At 34.2% G+C, this 23,183-nt stretch overlaps 1 protein-coding gene across 11 annotated transcripts in view; it reads left to right on the top strand.

The window, feature by feature from the left end:
• SSBP2 (single stranded DNA binding protein 2) overlaps nucleotides 1-15,323 on the top strand; it is a 163,202-nt gene extending 147,879 nt beyond the window's left edge. For all 11 annotated transcript variants that reach the window (XM_007422657.4, XM_025162978.2, XM_007422656.4 and 8 more), the window contains one exon: nucleotides 5,393-15,323. In XM_007422657.4, coding sequence (XP_007422719.1) covers nucleotides 5,393-5,422 — 30 coding nt within the window. In that variant the 3' untranslated portion in view covers nucleotides 5,423-15,323. The remainder of the gene's footprint in view (nucleotides 1-5,392) is intronic.
• Nucleotides 15,324-23,183: the final 7,860 nt, after the last annotated feature.

Here is a 23,183-nt window from a genome sequence, read left to right as displayed (position 1 = left end):
TGTATTTCTACATTCAAAGCTAATTTTGATGTTCCAACAAATTTGAACGTATAGCAAAGAAGGGCAACCAATTAGGAATTGCCAAAGAAGTATATAATATATACAGTAAAGTATATAATAGTGATAAACTGAAATTCCTTTCCCCCATTTCTTTTATTTATTAATAAACAAAAATAAAAACAATACAACAGTGATAACATGAGAAAAACTATTTTTGTTTTTTGCCTATATTGTCTATATATTATTTTTTTTGTTACTAAATCAAAAATCAAAAAAGGATTACCAAAGAAGTTGATACGTAGTGTCATAATATGCACTAATTTCTATTTGCTAAACAGAAATTAATATTTCACAGAATAATTATAGTGATAATTTTACATTCAATTATCTTTTATTAATTTGTACTTTACTCAGATCAAATATATTCTCTTAATTTAAATTTCACCTCAAGATCAAACCGAATCAGGATGGCCAGTATGAAAGATGTTTTGCTGGAAATGTAGTTGTTTCTTAAAGACATTCTTTTTCTCAGTATATTGAACTAATTCATAACCCTACAACTTCTTCCATAAAATATTTACTCAAAATATTTATTCTGTACAAAATTTCCTACAGTTTATCATTAGGATGCATTTAAAGAAACAACTGAGATATATAGTTCCATGTTGTAGGTTAGAACAATTTTACCCAATTTGAGGCTTAGAAGAAGAATCAGAAATGTATATGACATAGTAAACAGCAGAACCAAACCATAATAAATGTATATTTCATGTGAAATTATGTTTCATCTATGGATACACTTATTTTATGGAAAGGATGACAGTGACATGCAAGTGCACATGCTAAAGCAGGAGTTCAGTTCTCATGCTGGTGGACACATTTGGAACTTTGAGAAGATGTATGGAAAGCCTCACAAAATCCTGGTTCTGCTCTGTACTAAAGGCACAGCTGCTTTAAGGAGCAGCTGACAAGTACAACAAGGATAGTCACACCATAGCTGAAGCAATCCTGTCCACACTGGATTTATTGGAATGCTATGTGCCACCCAACTGATCCTATTCCAGCTACCCCTCTCTTTTCTGTGCAGGCTTATACACGTCCAAACACCAATGGCTGTTGTCTGTCAATTTTTATTTTCTAAGAAAACATAAAGGTCCCATTTGAAGCATTTTGGGAAATAAAAATAGTATCAGACATGGGGGCTTTCCTTTACAGTATGCCAACTTCCACATTTTGAAAAAAATAAAGTATTATTTTTAAATGCAACAAGTCATTTAGGGCAGGAAGTTCAAAGAGCATCAAGAAAGTTTACTTTGAGATTTAGACTCAGCTATAAATCAGAATTTTTTTCAGTTAGGCAATCCTCAGCTATGACGTATCAATCATCTTTGTCTCTGGTTTCTCTTCTTTGGTCTACATAACAGGTAGCATTCTAATGTTTTTAATGGAATGTTATTTTTATTTTCAACAAAATAAGAATTATTGGATAAGTAGAATAGAAAACTAATGTCCATACATCAGCCAGAAGAATATGATGGTTAAGATCACTGAATATATCTCCTGCTTAATGCAGGAATCCAAATTAAACATTTTCCCACAGATGGGTATGTAGCTTCTGTTTAAATATACTCAGTATAGGAAAGTTTACCACCTCTACCTATAATTAGTTCCTTTGTCAAGTGTTGACTTTTAGGATATTTTTCCTAGCATTCAATCAGTATCTGCTTTACCATAACTTAAGACCATTCTTACTACACCCTGGAATGATGGAAACAAGTCTTGGTCTTCTTTTAGGTTATAACTTTTTAGGTACATGAAAATGTTGTCATATTCTCAGTCTTAGTTCACTGAAAATACTGGCCCTGCTTCCAGTAGAGGACAAATTGTGCATTATGGCCTCCTCATTTTTTTCAAATTAACACGATAGCAGAGTGTTTCCATTTGATGCATTTGGAGTAATGTCCAGATGTCATAGTCATCTTCTTAGTTTTCAATCTTATCACTGTGTGCACTTAATGCAAACAATTTCTCCAAATGGTATATTAATCCAAATACTGAACTTGCTTTCTTTACCTTTCTTCTTCTTTGTAAAACATATTTTTATATAACATTGAATATAGTTAACAGGCCAAATAGTGATATTTTACACACACACACACACACACACACAAAATTTTAAAGTACAAATGTGTCTATTTAATATGCATATTGTAAAAATGTGATGTATCTGCAAAGTACCAATATTTCAAAGATTTTTTTTTCATTTATTTATTTATTTATTTAAAAGATTTGTATGCCCACCCATCTTAAACCCAATTCTGGGTGGCTCACAACAATAAAATCAATAACTATAAAATCCAAAACCATAAAACAAAACAAAAACCTGGTGCCTCAGTCATCCTTTAGGAGCCTCCATAACCAGCTCCAGATATTCCCATTCTATCCCAGCATCTGGGTGAAAAGCCAGGTCTTGACGGCCTTTCAAAAGGCTGAAAGGGTGGGACCCTACCAAATCACTGAGGGGAGGGTCTTCCATAAAGTAGGGCATCCACAGAAAAGGCCCACTTCCAAGGTCCCACTAGATGGCAAGATTTCAGAGAAAGGACCTGGAGCATGCCTACCTTATCTGATCTGGTAGAACAGGCACATACTCTCAGGGAAAGGTGGTCCCACATATGGGAATGGATAATTCTCTACCCCAGAAAATCTATTAACTGACCACAGTAACATTTTGTCATACTTAGGACTGATAAGGCTTCCCCCCAGACAATTCTTGATTTATTTTATGTACATTTACTTTTATCAGACCAGTATGATTTTGTTTCCTTGAATGTGGCTAAGTTTTGTTATACTGTCTGTTGTTAGACATGCTCTGATCACCTCAGTGACCCAGCTACAATATTATGTTGCGTACTCTTTTAGAAATAGAAGCTGTTTAATTATTTTAATTATTTATTTACTTGTATAATTCTGGACAGTGACCCTAAAATAGGATTTCACCAAATAAAGTAGCATACATTTGCTGTTTATTATATTTAATTATATTTAATAAACAGATAACTGGGTAGGCTAAAGCTTGAAAAAGTCAGTACTTTTTTTCACAGTGACATTTCATATTTTGTTTGAAACTTTCACAGATTACATTATGTATCTCTCAGTCTTTTTAAACTTGATCCCAAATATATTCAGGAAGTACAGAAATTGTTAGCCACAATGGTAATAAATTGGGTTTAAGGGTGTTTCTGAAATGGATCTGGTCAATAAACCACACAAACTTTGAGAACAACTCAGTTAGCTAAAGAATATTAGAGATATTTTTATCTAAATAATCTCTGAAAAATAAGTTTCCAAACAATGGAATGGAAATAATATTCTGAACAATAGTTTTTAGTGTTAGTTTGTTTAGGCCATCTAGTGTTCATTAAGATAAATGTTTAATTACCAACTTTTTATGTTATGACTCTTCAAAATATACTTGATTCTGGAAAAGTAGTTATTTGTTTCATATTTAATTCTAAATAAAATAATGCTTGACCCACCAGCCTATCAATATTTTTGTTCTAAGTGAAATTAAACATTGTTAGTACTAACATGCTACAGATGGATCTGACCTTCTTATTACTGTTCGAATTAAGAGGTTGAAAAATTTCCCCTGATTAAAACCAAATAGTAATATTTCAGTAAAAGAATTGGATATAAATCAGTTTATAGTTTATAAATGTTCATATTCCCAAAATGTTTTAATGTATACAAGAACAATTTTATGTTGTTTATTTCACTTCCAGTATGTTTGTTTGTTTGTTTATTTTTAAATTTGTATGCTGCCCATCTCCCCATACTATTGATATAAATTAACAGTGAGAAAAATATTTGTACAAAAGTTATATACAATGGTAATAAATTGGATTTAAGGGTTTCTCATTTCAGATTAGATTAAACTGGCTTGCTAATTAAAAAATCAGATTTTCATCTTATATGATTAATACAGTAACCCTTCCTTACAATTAAATTATTATTTGAAACCTAACAGAACTGTTTTGGTTTAAGAAAATGCATAACATTGAATGCATTCATATTTATAATCACTTTGTATCAAATTGTTACTGTTACACATTGTTTTGATACAATATGATTTTCATATTAAAATTCAAAGTTAAACAGGTAGTGGAAGAGGAGGAAAGCTCTTTATATTTTTACCTTGGTGCAGTTATTTCTATGGCAAGTCCTTTAATCATTGCAGATCTCACTGCCTCTTTATGATGAGGCAAGATGTTAATCCAACAAAAGAAAAGAGTCTCTCTCTGAAACAGTATCACAAGTTTTTAACATGTTGATATACCATTAAAATGTTGCAATAATTCATCAGTTGCTGAAGTGTAATTATGAAGTTATGAAGTATTGAAATCAGCACTGCTTTACTTTGTTTAAACCAAGAATTCTGTGCAACTGTGTAAAGTAAGGATACATTGGATGAGGCATTTCAGTAACTTAGTCAACAAATTATCAGTAACTCTTAAGCCATGTGATTGTCTACTGCAGTCTTTAAGACAGATGTAGGGCTTGGTTATCCCATTCCCCAGACAGCTGATGTCAGGTTCAGCCCAAGAACAACAGCGAGACAGTCCAGAACAGTTTATCTCCTTTATTAGCTTGCACCTAATGGACAGAATCTCGCCAGACTAATTCTAATCCCCAACAACAGCAGCTATAAACATGATGCCCTGGGGAGGGGCCAGTCTCATCCTCTTGACTTTCCCGCGTTCCAGCTGGGGGCTGAGGAGATGCTTCCCTGGAATCTCTATTCCCCCTCCCGGCAACCTTGAAGCTCCATTCCAGAATCCTCCCCGCTCATGCCTTCCATCACAGCTAAATTGTTATGAGATCCCAATATTTTATTAGACTGAAATCTTGTGGAATTTGATGATCTTAAGAAATGTGGCCATTTTTCCACAAGGTAAGGGGAACAAGGTGAGCTGGTGGCCAGTTGCTGACTCCTGCTGTAGTGATACAAAAACTTGTTCTGCTTTAAATTTCATATTCTAATTTAGATTATGCTATTTTAATAGACATATTAAAAGATATGCACATCAATTTGCACATGGAGGGAGCAGGAGAAAAAACATCTAATGCCTATCATAAATCTTCAGATACTTAAGGGATTTCAGTATCCAAATATTCCTAGCACAATTTTGCTTAATCAAATATTATTATATGGCATGCAAAATTATGGCAAGTTATGACACTTATCTTCATTGCAAAGCCAGATACACATCACATTATGTTAAATTATTATGATGTTAAATTATTATTAATCATGATACTTGCATTTCGTGTTCACTATTAGTATCTTGGTAAATGAGTTGCAGCTAAAATGTGGATTCCTATTTTTCAGTATTCCCCCAGCATGACAATGAGTGTGTGATCCAATACCAAGTCTCTTCGTGAAGGCTGCACTGAGTTGGCCCTCTCCAGAGAGCTACTAAAGAAGAAAAATTATTCATCCCTGTGTACAGTTTAACAGAAAAGATCTCTGCCACATTTGGACCCACCATTATTTTCCAACCATCTTCCCTGTTTTGTGAAGAAAATGGGTCCTGATCTGGTTTCACCTATAATATGTGGCGTATCAGAGCTGCCCAAGACTGAACTGCAAACAATTATCTGTGTATGTATATGTAGGGATAGGTGTATGTATGTGTGTGTTACAGAGACATAAATATGAGCACATACATATATAGACCTGCAGGACGTTGTAAAATATTATCACATGACATCTTAAGTAGAAATAAGAAATAGGGACTTTTATTCCATCTTTTTCACGTTTACATTTTATCTTTTAAAAGACTGCTTCCTTCTTCCCATCTGACCTGTTTTGTGCTGTGTATATCACTGCTTTGTAAGTTATTTTTTTAAAAAGATCTCAGATACATTGTTTTTGTCATTATCAGCCATCATGGTTAGGAATAAAATTGCTTATAAGAGGGCTTTCATAAAGTTTTATTTAATACCAGTAATCATGTGAATTGCAGACTACACTTGCTCAAGGAAAAAAAAAATTTACAAGTGAGTTAAACTTGTTCTTTGCCTTCCTAAAATTGAGAAAAAAGAAATTAGAGGGGTTCTTTGCCCTGTTTCTTAATAAATGCCTAATACTGCAATCCTAAACTTATTTGCATGGTGGTAAACATTGAAACAATTTAGATTTACTCCCAAGTAATATGTTGAGGACTAGGATGCATATCCTTCAATATTTGCTTTCACAGTATGACTGAGGTTAGCTCAACTTTTTGATCTATGCAGAGAAATATAAAACACTTGTTGGGCTTTGATTAAAGTGCTGTAGCATCCAGGAATAAAAATGGCAGGATTCATGTTTCTGCTGTTGGGGAAATACTTAGTATGATCTTCCATAGGTGTTGTAATTATAATAAAAACAGCTATAGATTATATTGCTTCGGCACAATATTTTCCTTTAATATTCATCATAATCTCCTGAGGCTACATAACATACTCCAGTTATTTGATATGCCAAAGGGAAAGAGATAGCAAATTATTTTCCCTCGCTTTACTCACTGGCTTTATTATTTCCTATCCCCATCTCACTATCTATAATTTATCAATATTATTAAGCCACTTTGGATGTTTCTAAAGTCAGTGTAAACTTAAAGTCCTGTAGTATCTTCATGATCAGTAAATTTATTATTACATAAATTTAATGTTGGTTTAAGGTACTTCATCTGTTGCATCAGAAACAAATGCAGCTATTAGTCCGAAAATCATTTTAATTGGCTATATGTTAAGAGACAATGGTAAATTTCATCCAATATCATATTTTCTTGGGTTTCAAATAACTCAGAAATCTAAGATGCTGTATATGAAGAAAGCATGATAATTCCCCCACCTTCTTTATGGCAAATAAATGACGTGTGAAAAATTAACTATTTTATATTTACTCCTATTTTCAATTTTGTGATATATTAATAGCTTATGTTTAGTAATTCCCATATAGTAGCATCTTTTATTATCTGCATATCTAGTAACTTTCTCATTGTAAATGTGGAAGTAGAAATGCTGCCTACAATAGTTGATTTCCATCTACTAGAAGTAACTGGAAATTTTACAATAGTTGCAATCTATCCAGATACACCTCTTGCTGAAATTGCAATGAAAGAGCATTTGAATAAGAGGCAGTACATAATTGTTTTACAGTTCATTCTGATTTTTTAAAAAAGGGGGAAGATCATTCTTTAAATTGTGCTGGTGTTAAACAAAACACAGTCGTGTCATTCCAGGCAAAATAGAATCCACCAATGGAACAAATGTTTCCTCTCACGTGCCAACCATCATATCTGCTCTGGAGGGTTGGGGGACCCTCTAGAGCAAATTTGGATTATACCAGGGGAAGTGGGGAGAGGAAGATGAAGGGAAGTCCCATCATGTAAGCAAAACATGATACTTGCAAAACTTTGGAAATAGCCCTTAAGTATCACCATTGTTTCTACATTAACCTTGAAGAGCTGAGTGAAGTTGCAATGTGTAAACTTACACATGCTTATATTTTTACAAAATCAGATCTATGACTCCAAATACTTTTTCCCCTTTATTGAGCACTCAGAGCAAGACAGTAATTCTGGTTAGTATCCAGTGATGTTATTTTATTCAGAAAAGCTTTTTGATTCAGCCGAACCTTCCACGAACGCAGTGAGGGAAAAGATTGTTTATGCTGATACCCTTTGTCTTCTAAAAATGTATTCCAGGGAATTGAAGACAAAATGGGAAGCAGCACCTTTCTCTCCCTTTTGTTTATGGGAACTTCTGCTGAATTAAAGTGTCTTCTCTGAATTGAAGGACAGTTTTGGATATGATTCCTTAATCCCAGATACTTAATTTTTCAGATACTCATTTTATGCATGTAAAAATCTCTGTGCCTAATTTTTCCAGTAACTCTTTTCCAATATGCCACATAAAATAATAGCTATGAATGCTTGTGCACATAACATCTAATGACAATGCTAACTATACATTGTATTTTTGTTTAGATTCTTCTGTATGTTCTAGTAAATTATTTATAGAATTTGGCAATATGCAGAACAAAATTAAAATAGATTACTGATTTTCAGTCATTTGATTTATTTCTTACATGTTAAAGATCCACATGTACTATATGTCTTATAGCCCTATATGAACCTTAATTCCAAGGTTCTATCTCCCATCCCCAGAAAAGTGCATTTTAGAACAATTAAGATGAACCTATATTTTACCTTGGGAATTTTTAATGAAATTTCTACAGCAGAGGCTGAGTGGAAACAGTTCACAGAGCATGATACATATATGGACTTCTTAAAAGGATGGTGTGTGATCAGAATGTTATCTTCCTTTTGGATCCTGCTTAAAAATATTCCTGAAAAATCAAATGAATTAATACCTGTGCCTCTCTAGAAATATTCTGAAAACTTTGCTAGAAATTACTGAAGACAATGATAAATAATTAAATTGGAACTGGTTTTATAACCATGAGCAATACATACATACGCGCACAGAGAGAAAGAGAGAGAGAATTAAAATCCCTGAAATAGATTGGGTATCAAGTAATGAAGATACAGGACATAATCCATTTTGGTAGTTTCTACATGAAATGCTTAAAATGAATTTAAAATTTTTGCTTTAAAATCAGAGTGAGAATGATCTGAATTTGGTGTGCTTTTCTTTATTCTCATAATTTGTTGTATACATAGGTTCAGAAAAGGTGGTATAATTTACAGTTTTCCTTCAACTCGCTTTCACCAAGTCCTATGCTTCAGCCACAATATGGACAGACCTCCACATAAAAGCAAACAGTGCTTCAAGCTTCTAAGTCACAGTAACCAAATTTTTATTTGGAAGTTTTTCATTTTTGCCTGATTCATCAGATTATCATCAGCTGAACTTTTGGTTGCCACTATCCTGGCCTAATTGGTGCATCCCAAATATTTTCTCATCTCTAAACCAGGTTCTAGTGAAAAAAAAAAAAACTAGAAAAGCTGACATCCAAAAAGCACCTGGCTGATTTAAATATTGACATCCTTAATGTATAAGCTTTTTCCAACTGAGCTTTTTAGGAAAAATGATGTAATGCTGATTTAAATATGCATATTTCAATCCAGTTACAGTAAGCAATGGGCTAACTCACATGTAATGCCAAGCAATCAAATTCAATTCCTTACTTATAATCCTGGTGTATAGGGCAAGCACAAATTGAAGTCTGCCGTCTGCATATAACAGCCATAAATGGTTTCCCTAAACTCAGAAATAACCCATTAAGTAGAAGATGCAGTGCAAAGACAAGAGGAAGGAATAAGCACATGGCTTGCATATGTAGCACCAAATGATGATATACCAAATCCTTTTGAAAACAAAGGAATGTAAATTAATCATAACTATGGCAAGAGAGAGACTATTTGGTTGATAAGAGTAGCTATTTTGTATCCATATGGATTACAACCTAGTGTCAAAAATCAGTTGACTAAAAGTCATTACTATGTTTATCATAATTGTGATTATATGTCAATATGCTGGATGTAACAAAACTATGAAATTAGATGGTGAATTTCTTGGAGAGGATTAATTAAGTTGTACATTTTTATTCTTTTACATTGGTGTCACACATTTTTGCCAATAAATATTGCACTGATTTTTTTTTGGAGTCCTAATGTATTTATATATTTATTCCCTGATTTCTGTTTTGAAGAAATTCATGTTATTGTGAGCAGACCTGACATGCAGTTTTTAACAATAGTATTGCCATGATATACTTGAGTGAGATGGGCGGTGACTAAATTTAGAAAATAAATAAATAAATAAATAAATAAATAAATAAATAAAATAATCTAGAAAAAGTAGTCAAAAAGAGTAATTTTTTTCATGCAATTTATTGAAAATTATTGTACAACTTTAACCTCCATTCCACTCAACAGTACTGTTATTTTAAGCATGACTGTAGTGAATAGGAATGTGCACGTTAACTCTTTTGCTATATTAAATCTTTTTAAAATACAAAATGAAATTTATTTCAGTTTACAATTTAGTATCAAAATACAAAAGTTCATATTTCTAGTTTGCATATGCTGTAAAATTATTAATGTGATTATATGACACAAAACTCTCTAATTGTTCTGATGTGCATTTAGAGATCTATGCAAACAGAAGTTCTCTCATTCTTTCCAATGCCAAGGAATACCATTCATGCATTTGTACATGGAACATTTCCTGACTGTTGAACAGATTGGTCAAATCTTGGTCATGTAGAAAATTCCTTATACTAACTAAAGCTGTTCCTTTTTCATTGGGACTCTTAACTAGGGCTTGATCGGGTTCAAGGCCGCTTCAGTTAAAAAGTCACCCAAGGTTTGTGGCATTAAGATTTTATGCCTTTCCAAATGATGGCATTCTGGATAGGCAGGCAGGAAGACAGACACATGCACAGACTCATATACTTCGGTACAAAACTAACTGGGTGATTTAATTATGGTTAGCCTTTATAGTGCTAAAGATTTTTAGTGCTATTCTTTTTTATTTGAACACTGCTATTGAACATGCTGATTTAACCTGTTTTAAAAGTTTTATTTTTTGAAAAAGTAATAGAGTAATATATACATTTTGGTCATTTACATTCTCAGTATAATGGGAGCATTTGCTATAGATGTATATAAAGATGTATGCCCTTTTTAGTACATAAATTTTTGGATAACTGAAAGATTTATAATTTGACATCCACAGCCTGGGCAATTTCAGTATTTTATTTTTAAAAGATTTAGAAAATAAATGGTTTCCCTTAATTAAATTCATAACAAAGAAATAGAATAATAAGGTTATGGAAAAATATGATCAGCTCATCATAATTCTGCATTATTCTGGACACTATTTTCCAACTGTATCACTAAAATGAAATATATGTCAGTACTCAGAATTGATAGTTTTTCTAATTTAACACATGCTGGAATTGAGTCTTAAAGGCTTATGGCCATATTATGAACATCCATGTGAGCATTTACAAACTTTTTTTTTTTTTAACTCATTTAGCATCATTTAGAACAGTGTATACTATGACATGTAGAATTTGGCATGAGAAATAATGGCCCTATATGCACTGGGATTTGGGGGATTAGTACTTAAAGCTTGTTTAGTAAATTTGCCAATGATTGTCCTCTGTTTCCAGTAATGTTTAATTTGGATGAGCCTGATAAAGCTAAAGCTAAATAACACAATTTGAATGGGAAAATAAGCATTTATTTTAACCTCCACTATTGCTATAAAGACATTAAGCATTTCATTTTGGACAGAATTCCACTACAGTTGCTATTTGTATATCCCTGGCCAGTTGTATATGTGTACATCTTCTGAGTGATGTTGAAAACTAGATTTTGGTTTTTGGTTTTGTTTTTCAAGAAAATGGTTCTAGCGGAAGACATTTAGATTTTTGTATTATAAAAATATTGATAGAAACAGCATTTTCATTTTTTTTTCCCGGCAAATAGGAGGGAATACTTGCTCTGTAGTCGAGAGAAATACAGGGATTTTCCTAGAATATAGGAAAACTGAATCTCAGTAAAATTTCAGGTTTTAATGGGGGGGAAGGACATTAGGACATTTAAAGTACAAGTTTTTATTTAGCAAACCATGTACATTTCTGCAACACTAGAGTATAGGCAGCAGTAAAGCTTATTTTCAATGCTTGCCACAAAAATCTTATAGAAAAACTACTTCGTGAATCCATGCTTTACTTTTTACATGTGCAAAGTACTATTATTAGAAATAATCCACTATGTTTATAAAAGTGGAAGCCTTATTCCAAATGTAATGCTATATTTTGCATTATGCTTCTCTCTAACATCCCATAGAATACGTGCTGAGGGCAACCATATAAATAATGCAAACTGGATTTTACAAGTCACCAGAAAGCAGATCACAATAAAGCATATTTGAAAACCCTGTTTTCCTCATATCTCTATTCTTTTTTTCACAAAAAGTTAGAAGCAGTCTGTACCCTTCTAGATTTTGCTAAGCTCCTGGCCCTTGTCTCTGACTATTGGCCTTGCCAACTGGAGCTGATGAGTTATGCGCTAAAAAGTATCGGTTTTTTTTAAAGAATATTCTCCAACTTTTAAGATCAGATCAAGAGCTGAACAAGTCCAGCATTTGGTTTCTTAAAATGGCTGTTGTGTTCCCAGGAAGAACTCGTACATACAAACAACATAAAAATGTCTCTGTATTCCTAATACTTGGGCCTGCAATCTCTGAATATTAAAAGTCCATCAGTCTATAATTTCCAGTAGCCATAAATAGGTGAGTTTGAAGCTGCCTTGTTTGTTAAGTCATCGATCATGAAATTTCAGAGTTGTGATTCTGTTGGATAAAAATGCTTTTATTATGCCATTGTCTGAGGGCAGCCCTTACCATGAAATAGATTATCAGGTACTTCTGTTGAAAAGTTGTCTTCCTCCTTTCATTGTAGTTCAACTATTTCCCCCCTATACTGCATCTTTCCTTGGTCTGTTTCATATTGCATCACTCTAGTCTTCTAAAAACAGAAGTGAAATATCAGTACTAAAATTTCCACAGCAACAAGCTTGTTTCAACCTATTACACATTAATGTATAGTACTGTATCTGTGTAAGTATTTTTACTGAAAGGAAACACATTATCAGGCAAAGGCTAGAATATAAGGAATACAGGAAGGAACTTGAAAAGGTTGATATAAAAATGGATGTGTATGTGCTTATATTTCCATACTTTACATGGTTTTCCCAAGAGGTTATTTGTTATGTTAAATATAATCTATTTTTTAAAAAATCTAGTTCACACTAAAAAAAATTTTTTTTAAACTATTCAAGAGGATGAAGTATGGTCACAGGCTTAATAGGTATTAGTTTCATTTTTCTAGGGAAGGTTAATGTATTATTTAAATCAGTAAATTTCTGAGTTTCTTACTTTAAACAAGCTCCAAGACCTTCAGAGGTCATTCTGTATTTTCCTGTATGAATTTCCCCATCATGACACACAAGTTCAGATTCTCAGAACCCTAGCAGAGCAGAAAAAAATTATTCTGCAGAGTGTAAAAACATAAAATCTTTTACAGAAATCCCAATGTTACAATAAATATAGCTGGCTTTTTAACAGAATGGATAGTGAAATAGCTATTTATAAATGTTGTACTTTGGTGTGTTGATATATATCAAGAAATCAGGAGTTGGATCCAAAATACATCATTAATGAACAGGTGCAGAATCTCAGGGCTGCATATGAGCTTGAATATCTTGGTTACAGGTTCAACTATATGTGACCAAATATAATTTAGTGGGACTAATTATATTTATTTAAAATTGTCCTAGTTGCAGCTAATTTTTAGAATGTGATCACTCTAGCAGTTTCCAATTGTATTCTTTATAAGTCACGTAATAATTACTGGCAAAATTTATTCTAGTATAATTTGTCAATTCAATCCATGTAATGCATTGAAGAAGCTGCAGATTTCATTAAATATGTTCAACTGTATCATAACACCTCAACAGTTCTGCCCAGAAGTAAATTCTATTGTATGTGTAAGGTTACAGTCAAAATAGCTTTACTTTAAGTATGTATGAATTTAATGGAAAGCTAGCTAATGAAAACATTCTGCTGTACATTTAAATGTTTTGTCTAGTAAACACTCATTTTAAAAATTAGACAATATATAGTTTACAAGTGATGTCTGTCAATATGAGTAATGTCCATACTGATTAAAAAGAAACATTCTAGAGGCAAATCATAGGACTTATGAGTGAAATTTATTCCCAACTACAGTTGGAACATTAATATGAGATCACATATTAACACAATTGTTTAATGAATTGAAAATATTCTTATACACTTGCCTATTGTGTAAATTTTTCTATGGTTCCCTATAGCAATTTATTCCTCTAGAAAGTACACAGTTTTAGACACTCTGTAAATTAAATAGATTTTAAACAAATCTTATTGAATTGTCATTCTAAAGTATCACTGACAAAAATGAGGGATGCTTAAAATCTTTGTAGAAGTCTGAGAGCTGACCTTGATTATCTTTCCACATTCATTATAATTTTATCATAAAAACCACATCATCTGTCACTCCCAGTTTTTACCCAAACTGCTCTCTTTCATCTGTCTTCCATTTTTATTTATTTATCTGCAAGCAAGTCTCCTTTTTTTTATACATTTGGGATTGGTACTTAGCACCAGTGTTCATTCATGTACCCTTCAGTCATGAAAGAGGGAAACTCCAGATCACAGAAGTTTCACTGCTGCTTGATTTTTCCAGTAAGAAAATCAACCCAGCAATATTTCCTGTGATTTCCAACAAACCAGTAGAAAAAGCAATATGGTATAGAGTATTTGGCACCCATTGTTTTTCAACAGAATTTCAGTACAACTATATATTTTGTAGGGCTGAGTTAAGAGGATTTGGAACAAATAGTATATTATAGTTAAAATTATCTACAATGTACATTGTGTTAACGCTATACTATTCCTATTTTTAGCAATCCCCCTCTCTCAACTTTTATACTAAAAATGGTAGGTTTTGCTTCCTTTTAGTAAAAAGAAACCCTTCTTCCTGACTTTAGATACCACCAGCATCTCATTCAGCGTCCCATTAGAGGTGCCAGAAATACCATAAGACTGTGTGCATACAAAAATTGGCCTATTTTTGCAGTAATTTATGTCTAAGTGACCTTTTGTACAGAATGTGAAACACTATTTAGAATACAGCATGTACATGTATGTATGTAGATCTATACACACACCATTGTATATTATATATATTTACACACATACATATCATGCTCTCCCCCTGGTTTATCTGTTAGTTTCAACTCTTCGCTTGAATTCCAAGCAAGAACCTACACCGAATAGATGTATCTTATCAAAATAATGAAAATGTGATGAAATACAAATTCTAGTGGAATCAACCAACTTGGATTGTGGCAAACCAAAAGTTCTGGCCAGGCAAAATAAATTGTAACAAATATATTTTTCATGTTGGAGCATATTAAATATTTTACTGCACAGTTCCTTGAACATTAACTTTCCACAGTGTGGCCTAATGTTGTGCAAGAAACAACACTCACAAATGACTTACTTTGCACCAGCTCACCTAGTTGTCTGAAATGTCATTCAAGCCATAAATTCCTTTGAGATGTGTTTTTGTGCAATCAAGACCGTTAGGGTCAAGATCTTAGGCGTGGAGATTTTTCACCATATACAGCTTGTATGTATATGCTTTGGCACATAACTGGACATACTAAGTCTGGTGTCTTTTCCTCCCTCCCTCCCTCCCTCCCTCCCTCCCTCCCTTCCAGCAAGGTATGTCTTTGAATTTCATCTACTGTAGTCTAAATTTTCTTTTGATCAAATTTCATATTCATTGACGACAAGAAAGTGATACAGATACCTTGCCAGTAGATATGATGTCAAAACTAAAGGCTGAGAACAGGCAGAAATGTTTTGGCATTAAATCTTTTTAAATTGTTCTAAATTTTAATTTCATAGAAGTGTAATTTAGAGTTATGTGAAATGTCTGAACCAACTGGGAAGTTTTTGAAATAAATCACTCAGCAATCATTTTATAAAGTTTAACTTCTAAATGCACTATGATTTATTACAAATATATATTTTCTTCTGCTTGCAGATATGGTTGTTCCATTTTGTGATAGGTTTTAAACTAAGACAGTTAATTTTGTTGCACTGTGTAACTGCATGAATTCAACAAGTGTACATATGTACCTGTGCAACATTATTTGGGGTTTTGTATTTGAATTTCAGTATTGATTATTTTTGTATTTTACTTTATCTGTATTGGAGTTGTTGTAGACATAATTTATACATATGATTTTAAAACTGTTTTGCAATTGAAGTCTTTAAATTGTAAAATTTTGTTGATGGAAACTCATTAAAATGGTATAAAATTATATTAACAATTGTTTTGTGTTTTAATGCTTTCTGTATATAAAATGTATTTATCTGTTTTAATCGTGTTGTGTCTTGCAATTTTGGATACATTTTAGAATAAAGTTTCATTTTCCAAAATAAGTTGTATTTTAAAAGCTATCTCTTTTAAAAGTTATGTCCAGAAGTGGTCCTAAAAGTAACATTAAAATGTAATTGTTCAAAATTTTTTCAAGGTAATTGCTTTCAGCATTCTGGCTAGGATGCAATGAGCAAAAAACTGATCATGTTCAGTCAGCATTTTTCTTTGATCAACTGATACTATTCTACATGTGTTAAAATAAGTTTGATTTTAAAAGTTCATAGGGCAAAAATGGTACATGAAAAACATAATAATTTGGGCACACCAAACTAATTTCCATAGTTTGGACCTTTGAACTTCTGAAAGGAGATAGTATACAGAGGCCTATTGCATGACAGCAAGCTGGGCATTTAGCTGTTGGAGGTCCCTGCCACCTACTCTCTGTTATTCAGTTCAGTTAGATGTTTGAGCTATCACATATGGTGTGCATATATGGAAATACATACCTAGAGAGGGAACAAATTATCCGTTTAAAATTTTCTATCAAGTTTATTAACATAGAGCAAACAAGTGTTATATCTCAGAATGTCATGGAAAATAATGTAGCGGTGGGGTATCCTCAGGTGAGGCAAGCCAAAAAAGCTCAGACTAATTATTGAAGTGCATTCAGTACAATGCGTCTACTTTCCTTCCCCAAAAGCATAAATCTTAGTGCTGACCAAAAAATATTGTCCTGCTTGTCTCATTAGCAGGTTCAGATATTCTAGGAACTGAAAGTTATTTTCAGGGAATGAAAGCTTTTGAGTTTTCCAAAATAACTTGTTCCAAAAGGCATTTGGGGAAAATAAATAGGGGATTTCTTAACTAACATTTATATTGCATACTTCAAACCCAAATGGCTGGAAGATGGCTTTTTTCAAGGCCAAGTAATGATAATAAAAAGGAATATAAACTTAGGCTGTAACTAACTCTGTCTATGGCTGGTGTGGGTCTTCCGGGCTGTGTGGCCATGTTCTGGAAGTTTTGTTTCCTAACGTTTCGCCAGCATCTGTGACTGGCATCTTCAGAGGGCAGGAGCACAGACAGGAGCAGTTCTCTCTGTGCCCAGGATGATGTGACCCTGTTGTGGGTATTTATAGAAATCAGCAAGGGTGCCTGAAGGGGGAGGGTTGGGGGGGTTGGGTTAACAAGTGGCTGCTTGTTTTGGTGTCAGCATATGTGTGTGTCTTCCTGGGGGTTAGGCAGGGTTTTTTCTATTGAGTTGTTAATGAGTGGCTGCTGAGGGTAATTAGCATGTTCATTGTGTGAATTGTTCACGCATCCTGGTGGTTGAGCTGAGTTCGTTGACCTTTTGCAGGCTGTATTTTTCAGAATTGGTAGCCAGATTTTGTTGATTTTTAGACTTGCCTCTTTTTTATTGAAACTGTGCTGGTGTTTGTGAATCTCAATGGCTTCTCAATATAGCCTGGTATAGTGGTGTTGTCCAGTATCTCTGTGTTTTCAAATAGGATTTTGTGTCCAGTGTGCTTGAGAGCATGTTCAGCTACTGCAGATTTTTCTGGTTGCTGTAGTCTGCAGTGTCTTTCATGTTCTTTTATCCTGGTATGGATGCTGCATTTTGTGGTCCCGATGTATACTTGTCCGCAGCTGCATGGTATGCGGTATACTCCTGCGGCGGTGAGGGGATCCCTTTTGTCTTTTGCTGATTTTAGCATTTGTTGTATTTTTCTGATGGGTCTGAAGATTGTTTGGAAGTTGTGTTTTTCCATCAGTTTTCCCATGCGGTCCGTGACCCCTTTGATGTAGGGCAGAAATACTTTGTTGGTGGGTGGCTGTTTTTCTTCTTCAGTCGCATGTTGTTTTCTTGGTTTGATGGCTCTTTTTATTTTGTTCTTGGAATAGCCATTCGCTTGTAGGACCCAATTAAGATGGTTAAGTTCAGAGTTTATGAATTGTGTTTCACAGATCCGATTGGCACGATCCATGAGGGTTTTGATAATGCCTCTTTTCTGACGTGGGTGGTGGTTGGAGTTTTTGTGTAGGTACTGGTCTGTGTGGGTGGGTTTTCTGTAAACTTTGTGTCCTAATTTGAGGTCTGGTTTGCGTATGACCAACATGTCTAGAACTGGAAGTTTGTCGTCCATTTCTTTTTCCATGGTGATTTGTATATTGGGGTGGATGCTGTTTAGGTGGTTCAGAAACTTCTCTAGTTCTTCTTCATCCTGACTCCAAATTGCGAAGGTGTCATCCACAAACCAGAACCAGACTGTTGGGGTAACGGGTGCCATTTCTAAAGCCCGTTTTTCAAAATGTTCCATGTAAAAATTTGCTACGACTAGGCTCAGGGGGCTTCCCATGGCGACGCCGTCCATCTGTTCGTAGAACTCCTTATCCCATTGGAAATAACTCTGTCTACTTTGCAATTGGTTGTACTTTTCTTCTCTTCCACCTTTCCCCCATTACAGACTTTTCAAGGGAGCTAGGTGTTCATATAATATATCCAAAATACAAGTTTGGTCATTTGGGCCTCAAGTGATAACTCTGGATTGATTTATTCTATGATCTATTTGTTTGTTTTCCGGCATTCTCAAGAGTCTTCTCTAACACTATAGTTCAAAAGAGTCAATGTTTCTTTTATTGTTAAAGTCAATCCTAAAAAGCAGAAGCTGTCCACCACCTCAATATTTTCATTGTCAGTTCTAAGACTGGTTGCTATGCCTGTTATCATCAGTTTGGTGTTCTTTATATTAATCTTAGTCCCATCTTTTTCACTGCACTCCTTGACTTTCATTTCTGGAGCTTGCAAATCATTTGCATTTTCAGCTATCAGACTAGTATTATCAGCATATTATAAGTTATCAATGTTTCTTCCTCCAGTTTTAAAACCACACTCATCTTCCAATCTAGCCTCTCTCAATATATATTCAACATACAGGTTGAATAAATAAGTAAATAGTATACTACCTTGTCTCACTCCTTTGCTGATCTGGAGCCAGTCAGTTTTGCCATATTCCATCTGGACTGTGGCTTCCTTTGCTGAGTATAGGTTTTTGCATGAGGTCAATGAGATGTTCTGGGATTCCCATTTTCTTAAATACTTTCCACAGTTGGTCAACACAAACACCTTTCTATAGTAAGTGAAGCACAAATTTACTTCTTTTGTTATATTCATTGGCTTTCTCAATTATCCAGTGTACATCAGCAATAATGTATTTTGTTCTTCAGGCTTTTCTAAAACCAGTTTGAAGATCTGACATCTCCCTTTCCATACAAGGTTCTAATCTGCATTGGATGATCCCATGTGTTATTTTGTTAGCGTGAAATTAAGGATATTATACAATAATTTCCACGTGCTGTTATATCTCCTTCCTTTGCTATTAGTATGTAGACTGACCTCTTTCAACTGTCCACTGTAGTGTTCTCTGGCATAATTTGGTTAGAACCTTTACTGATTCTTCTTTCTTCTCTTGCTTACCATATTTCTTTAGATATTCCATCAATTCCTGTAGCCTTCTGGCTTGGTAATGACTGGAGGCATACAAATTACATGTGTGGTAGAGGGCTTTACACAGATAACATTTACATCATGTGTTTATTCAAACATATACAGACTGGACCCCATAGTATAAATAAAAACACATTTTCAAGAGATTCTGACATATTTGTTTAAGTCTAACAGCCTTTCCTTTCCGTTACATATTCTTTATTATATATAAATACCATACTTATATGTCTCTCTCTCTGTGTATATCTATACCTACATATATGCAAACACCCCTGTATATGTATCTGTGTGTATAAACACATAGCTACGGAAACCAATATTTCAAGAGCTATTTTTCTCAGCAAAATCTGGAAAAAGACCCAGAATATTCTCTCAAAATACAATCTCTTTCCTAAAATCTAGTAATTGCACAGCTGTTTAAAATAAAACCCTTCCTTCTCTACAGTTGTTAATGTTAGCTGTTTTTTCTTCCTCTCTTTTTGATTCAAGAAGCCCTCTTGGCTGCTTAAAAGAGATCTCATTATCCAGACTGAGTACATGCTGCTCCAGGGAATTCCAAGAAGGCATTTTCGTGAGTAGATTTAGACCTTGCTCAGAGATGCTAACAGCTCTGCAGTTCCTAATCTTACAGTAAACAACAGAAACCACGGTCTGAAGCTTTGGTCAGCTGGATCACACTCAGTGTAGATGAACCATCAGCATAAAGGAATTTATAATTAGAAACATTCCATATAAAAGCTTGCCCAGTTCAAATGAAATACCAGAGTGAACCTACTTTAGTAATATTCAGCCAAAATAGAGTATGCTGTACTTGTAAATAACATCAATTATTTTGTTTGGAACTCCCTTTGGGAATTAACATTCATTAAGAATGAAAATGTAGAGTCTGGATATAGTTTTAAAAAAAGTTACCACACTAAACTTACATATAGTCATATAATTATACAGTAATACTTAAAGCTATTCAAGCCAGCTTTAAGAGCATAACATAAAATTGTTGCTTATACTGAAATATATGTATAATGTAGTATAATGACATCCAAGCTTACTGTATACCTCGAAAAGAATACTTCCTTTCGTTTTAGGAAAACGACTTCATCCACAGGAATAGACAATACATGTGGTCCTCATCTAATGACCACTCGTTCAACGACCATTCAAACTTGCGATGGTGCTGAATGAGTGGTACTTATGACTGGTCCTCAAAGTTCTGACCATCGCAGTGCCCCCACCATCATGTGATCGTGATCTGGGCACTCAGCAACCAGCCCAGATTTCCAGCTGTCGCAGTGTCCTGTGGTCACATGTTCATGATTTGCAACCTTCCCTGCCGGCTTCCCACAAGCAAATGGGGAAGTCAGAAAGTCAGAAGTTGCAATCACGTGAGGTCCTCACTTAACAACCTGCATGGTACTCACTTAACAATAGTAACCAGGGACTGCTCACTAAGCAGCGCGGTCCCGTGACTTTACAACTGCATCATTTAGTGATGGAAAATCTTGACTCAATTATCATTGTTAAGTGGACTACCTGTACTTTTATGTGAATATCTGGGATTGTCTATTGCATACACAACTTTCTAGAAGATTCTTTGTAATTTAAAAAAAGTAGGAGAAAGCAGCATTATACTAAGTCAAACCTTTTACATAATTTGATGTTATCTTCATTACTGCTGGTTATCATGCTAAGGCCGAAATAGACCTACATTTCTAGAACACAGGAAGGAGGCATTATATTCTTCTTAAGGTGTGGAAGATGGAACTTCCACACCTTTCTTCCCACCTTGCTACCATTTCCTTTTTCCTTACCTCCTTATTTTGGTATAGGGTTGAATGGTAGACAAATGGGAGTGTCTTATATAACAGTCAACATTTCAAAAATTTATTAAAGAACAGCTTATAAAGAGATATAGAGATTAGAGATTTTAACATAGGTAAAAGATAAGCATAAAAATGTATAATGAAAATTTAAGAAATAAAAAAAATGCAGGAAACAGTAGAGATAGAGAAAAAGATATATAAAGAAACTTCTTTTTACAGCAGTTACAAACTTATTATCCCTTCTCCCTGTTTAAGATTACATTACGTGGTTCCCTTCTTCCCATATACAACCCTTTTTAATCAGCAAACCTATAAATCACCAATTCTTTTTTTTCCCATTTTCAGCAAAAAAAAGTCCATAAGAGGTTTCCAGTCTTTTATAAAAGTACTTATTGTTTTATCCCCATTTCTGCGAATTCTGCCATCTTCACAGTCCACTCCTCCATTGTGGGTGCTTCAGTGTTTTTCCATCTTTGTGCATATAGTAGTCTTGCTACAGTTACCATATACAAAACCAATCTTCCATAAGTCCTTTCTAATTGGCTATCTCCAAGTTCCAATAAAAAAAGTTCTGGTTTCATCTGAATATTAATTTTAAAATTTATAGAATTTAAAATCCCATTTATTCCCAAAGCCACGTGTCCCATAACTTCTGTAAATCACACCTCTTGTTCCTTCCCTAAAATTGGCATCCCGAACTTGCAAGGCCTGGGGGAGGTTTCCAAAGGACTGCGAGAATGGGACCCTGGATTGCAGAAGTTATGGGACGCGTGGCTTCGGGAAGGAATGAGACGGATGAAAACCACTGATAATATGGTTATCCACTGGTCCTGCACCAGATGATTTAACAAATCAAGGGCAGTTCTGGTCTGTTGAAAAGCAACCATTGCCTTTTGCGATCGCTGGCCAGCTGACATTTCTGGAAGTCAGACATTTTGCCTCCATAAACAAAATGAATATTCACCCAAAACAAAATGTTCTGAACCTTTTCTAGAGTAAATGCATTCTGTACAGAACTTGCACAATAATAATGTTTAAGGTAGTTTGAGTACCATTTTATTAAGGCAATTACAATTACCCTAATCCCAATTCCACCTGTTATATTAACATTCTTAGAAAATTATCATATAATGGACACTTATTTACTTGCCAATCATTCATTTTACAAAGAGCTATTGTCCACTTCAAAGACTATTAGAAAGACAGATTTCTTCCCCAATTATCTTCTTACATAATGACAGAAGCTGTTGAAAAAAAATGAACAAGAGATGCAGACACTATGGATGCTGGTGAAGATTAATCTGAAAATTAGCTGCTTGGGAGGGGCTCCTTACCAAGTGAATGTAAGCCTTTTTGTAGCACCTGGGCTGTTGCTTCTTTTTTTTTTTCCTCTTCTCCTCCCCAGCTATCTTTTCCCTTGGCCAGATGTCGATCCAGTTTTGTTCCCCACCCACCCACAACTTTTCCTTCCTTCATTTGCTCTTATTTCCATTTGTTTATTTGCTTTTTCTGCTGGAAGGAGAGAGGACAGTGTGTTTGTACGTTTGAATACCTGTGTGTTTCTACATGTGAGAGGTTTGTCTATGAGACAGAGAAAGATTAGAATATCAGATGAAAGAAACAATTAGTTTTGTAAATATGTTTTTACAGCTAATTTTAACCAACATTTTTTTCTACTAGCCTTTCTTTTCTAAAATATGACTTCTGACATAACAGGTAATCCTCGACTTACGATAGTAGTTGGGACCAGAATTTTCATTGCTAAGCAATGCCGTCGTAAAGTGTAACCATATCGGATAGAGACGGCAATCCCTGCAGTTCTGGTTGCCATCATTAA

The sequence above is a fragment of the Python bivittatus genome, unplaced genomic scaffold (assembly GCF_059951505.1).
Source record: "Python bivittatus isolate LINGU-HERP-01145 unplaced genomic scaffold, Pbiv_v1 ctg000850_np1212, whole genome shotgun sequence".
In the NCBI taxonomy this organism is placed as follows: domain Eukaryota; kingdom Metazoa; phylum Chordata; class Lepidosauria; order Squamata; family Pythonidae; genus Python; species Python bivittatus.
The sequence above is the reverse complement of the archived record's forward strand: the minus strand, read 5'-3'. Positions and strand labels throughout refer to the sequence as shown.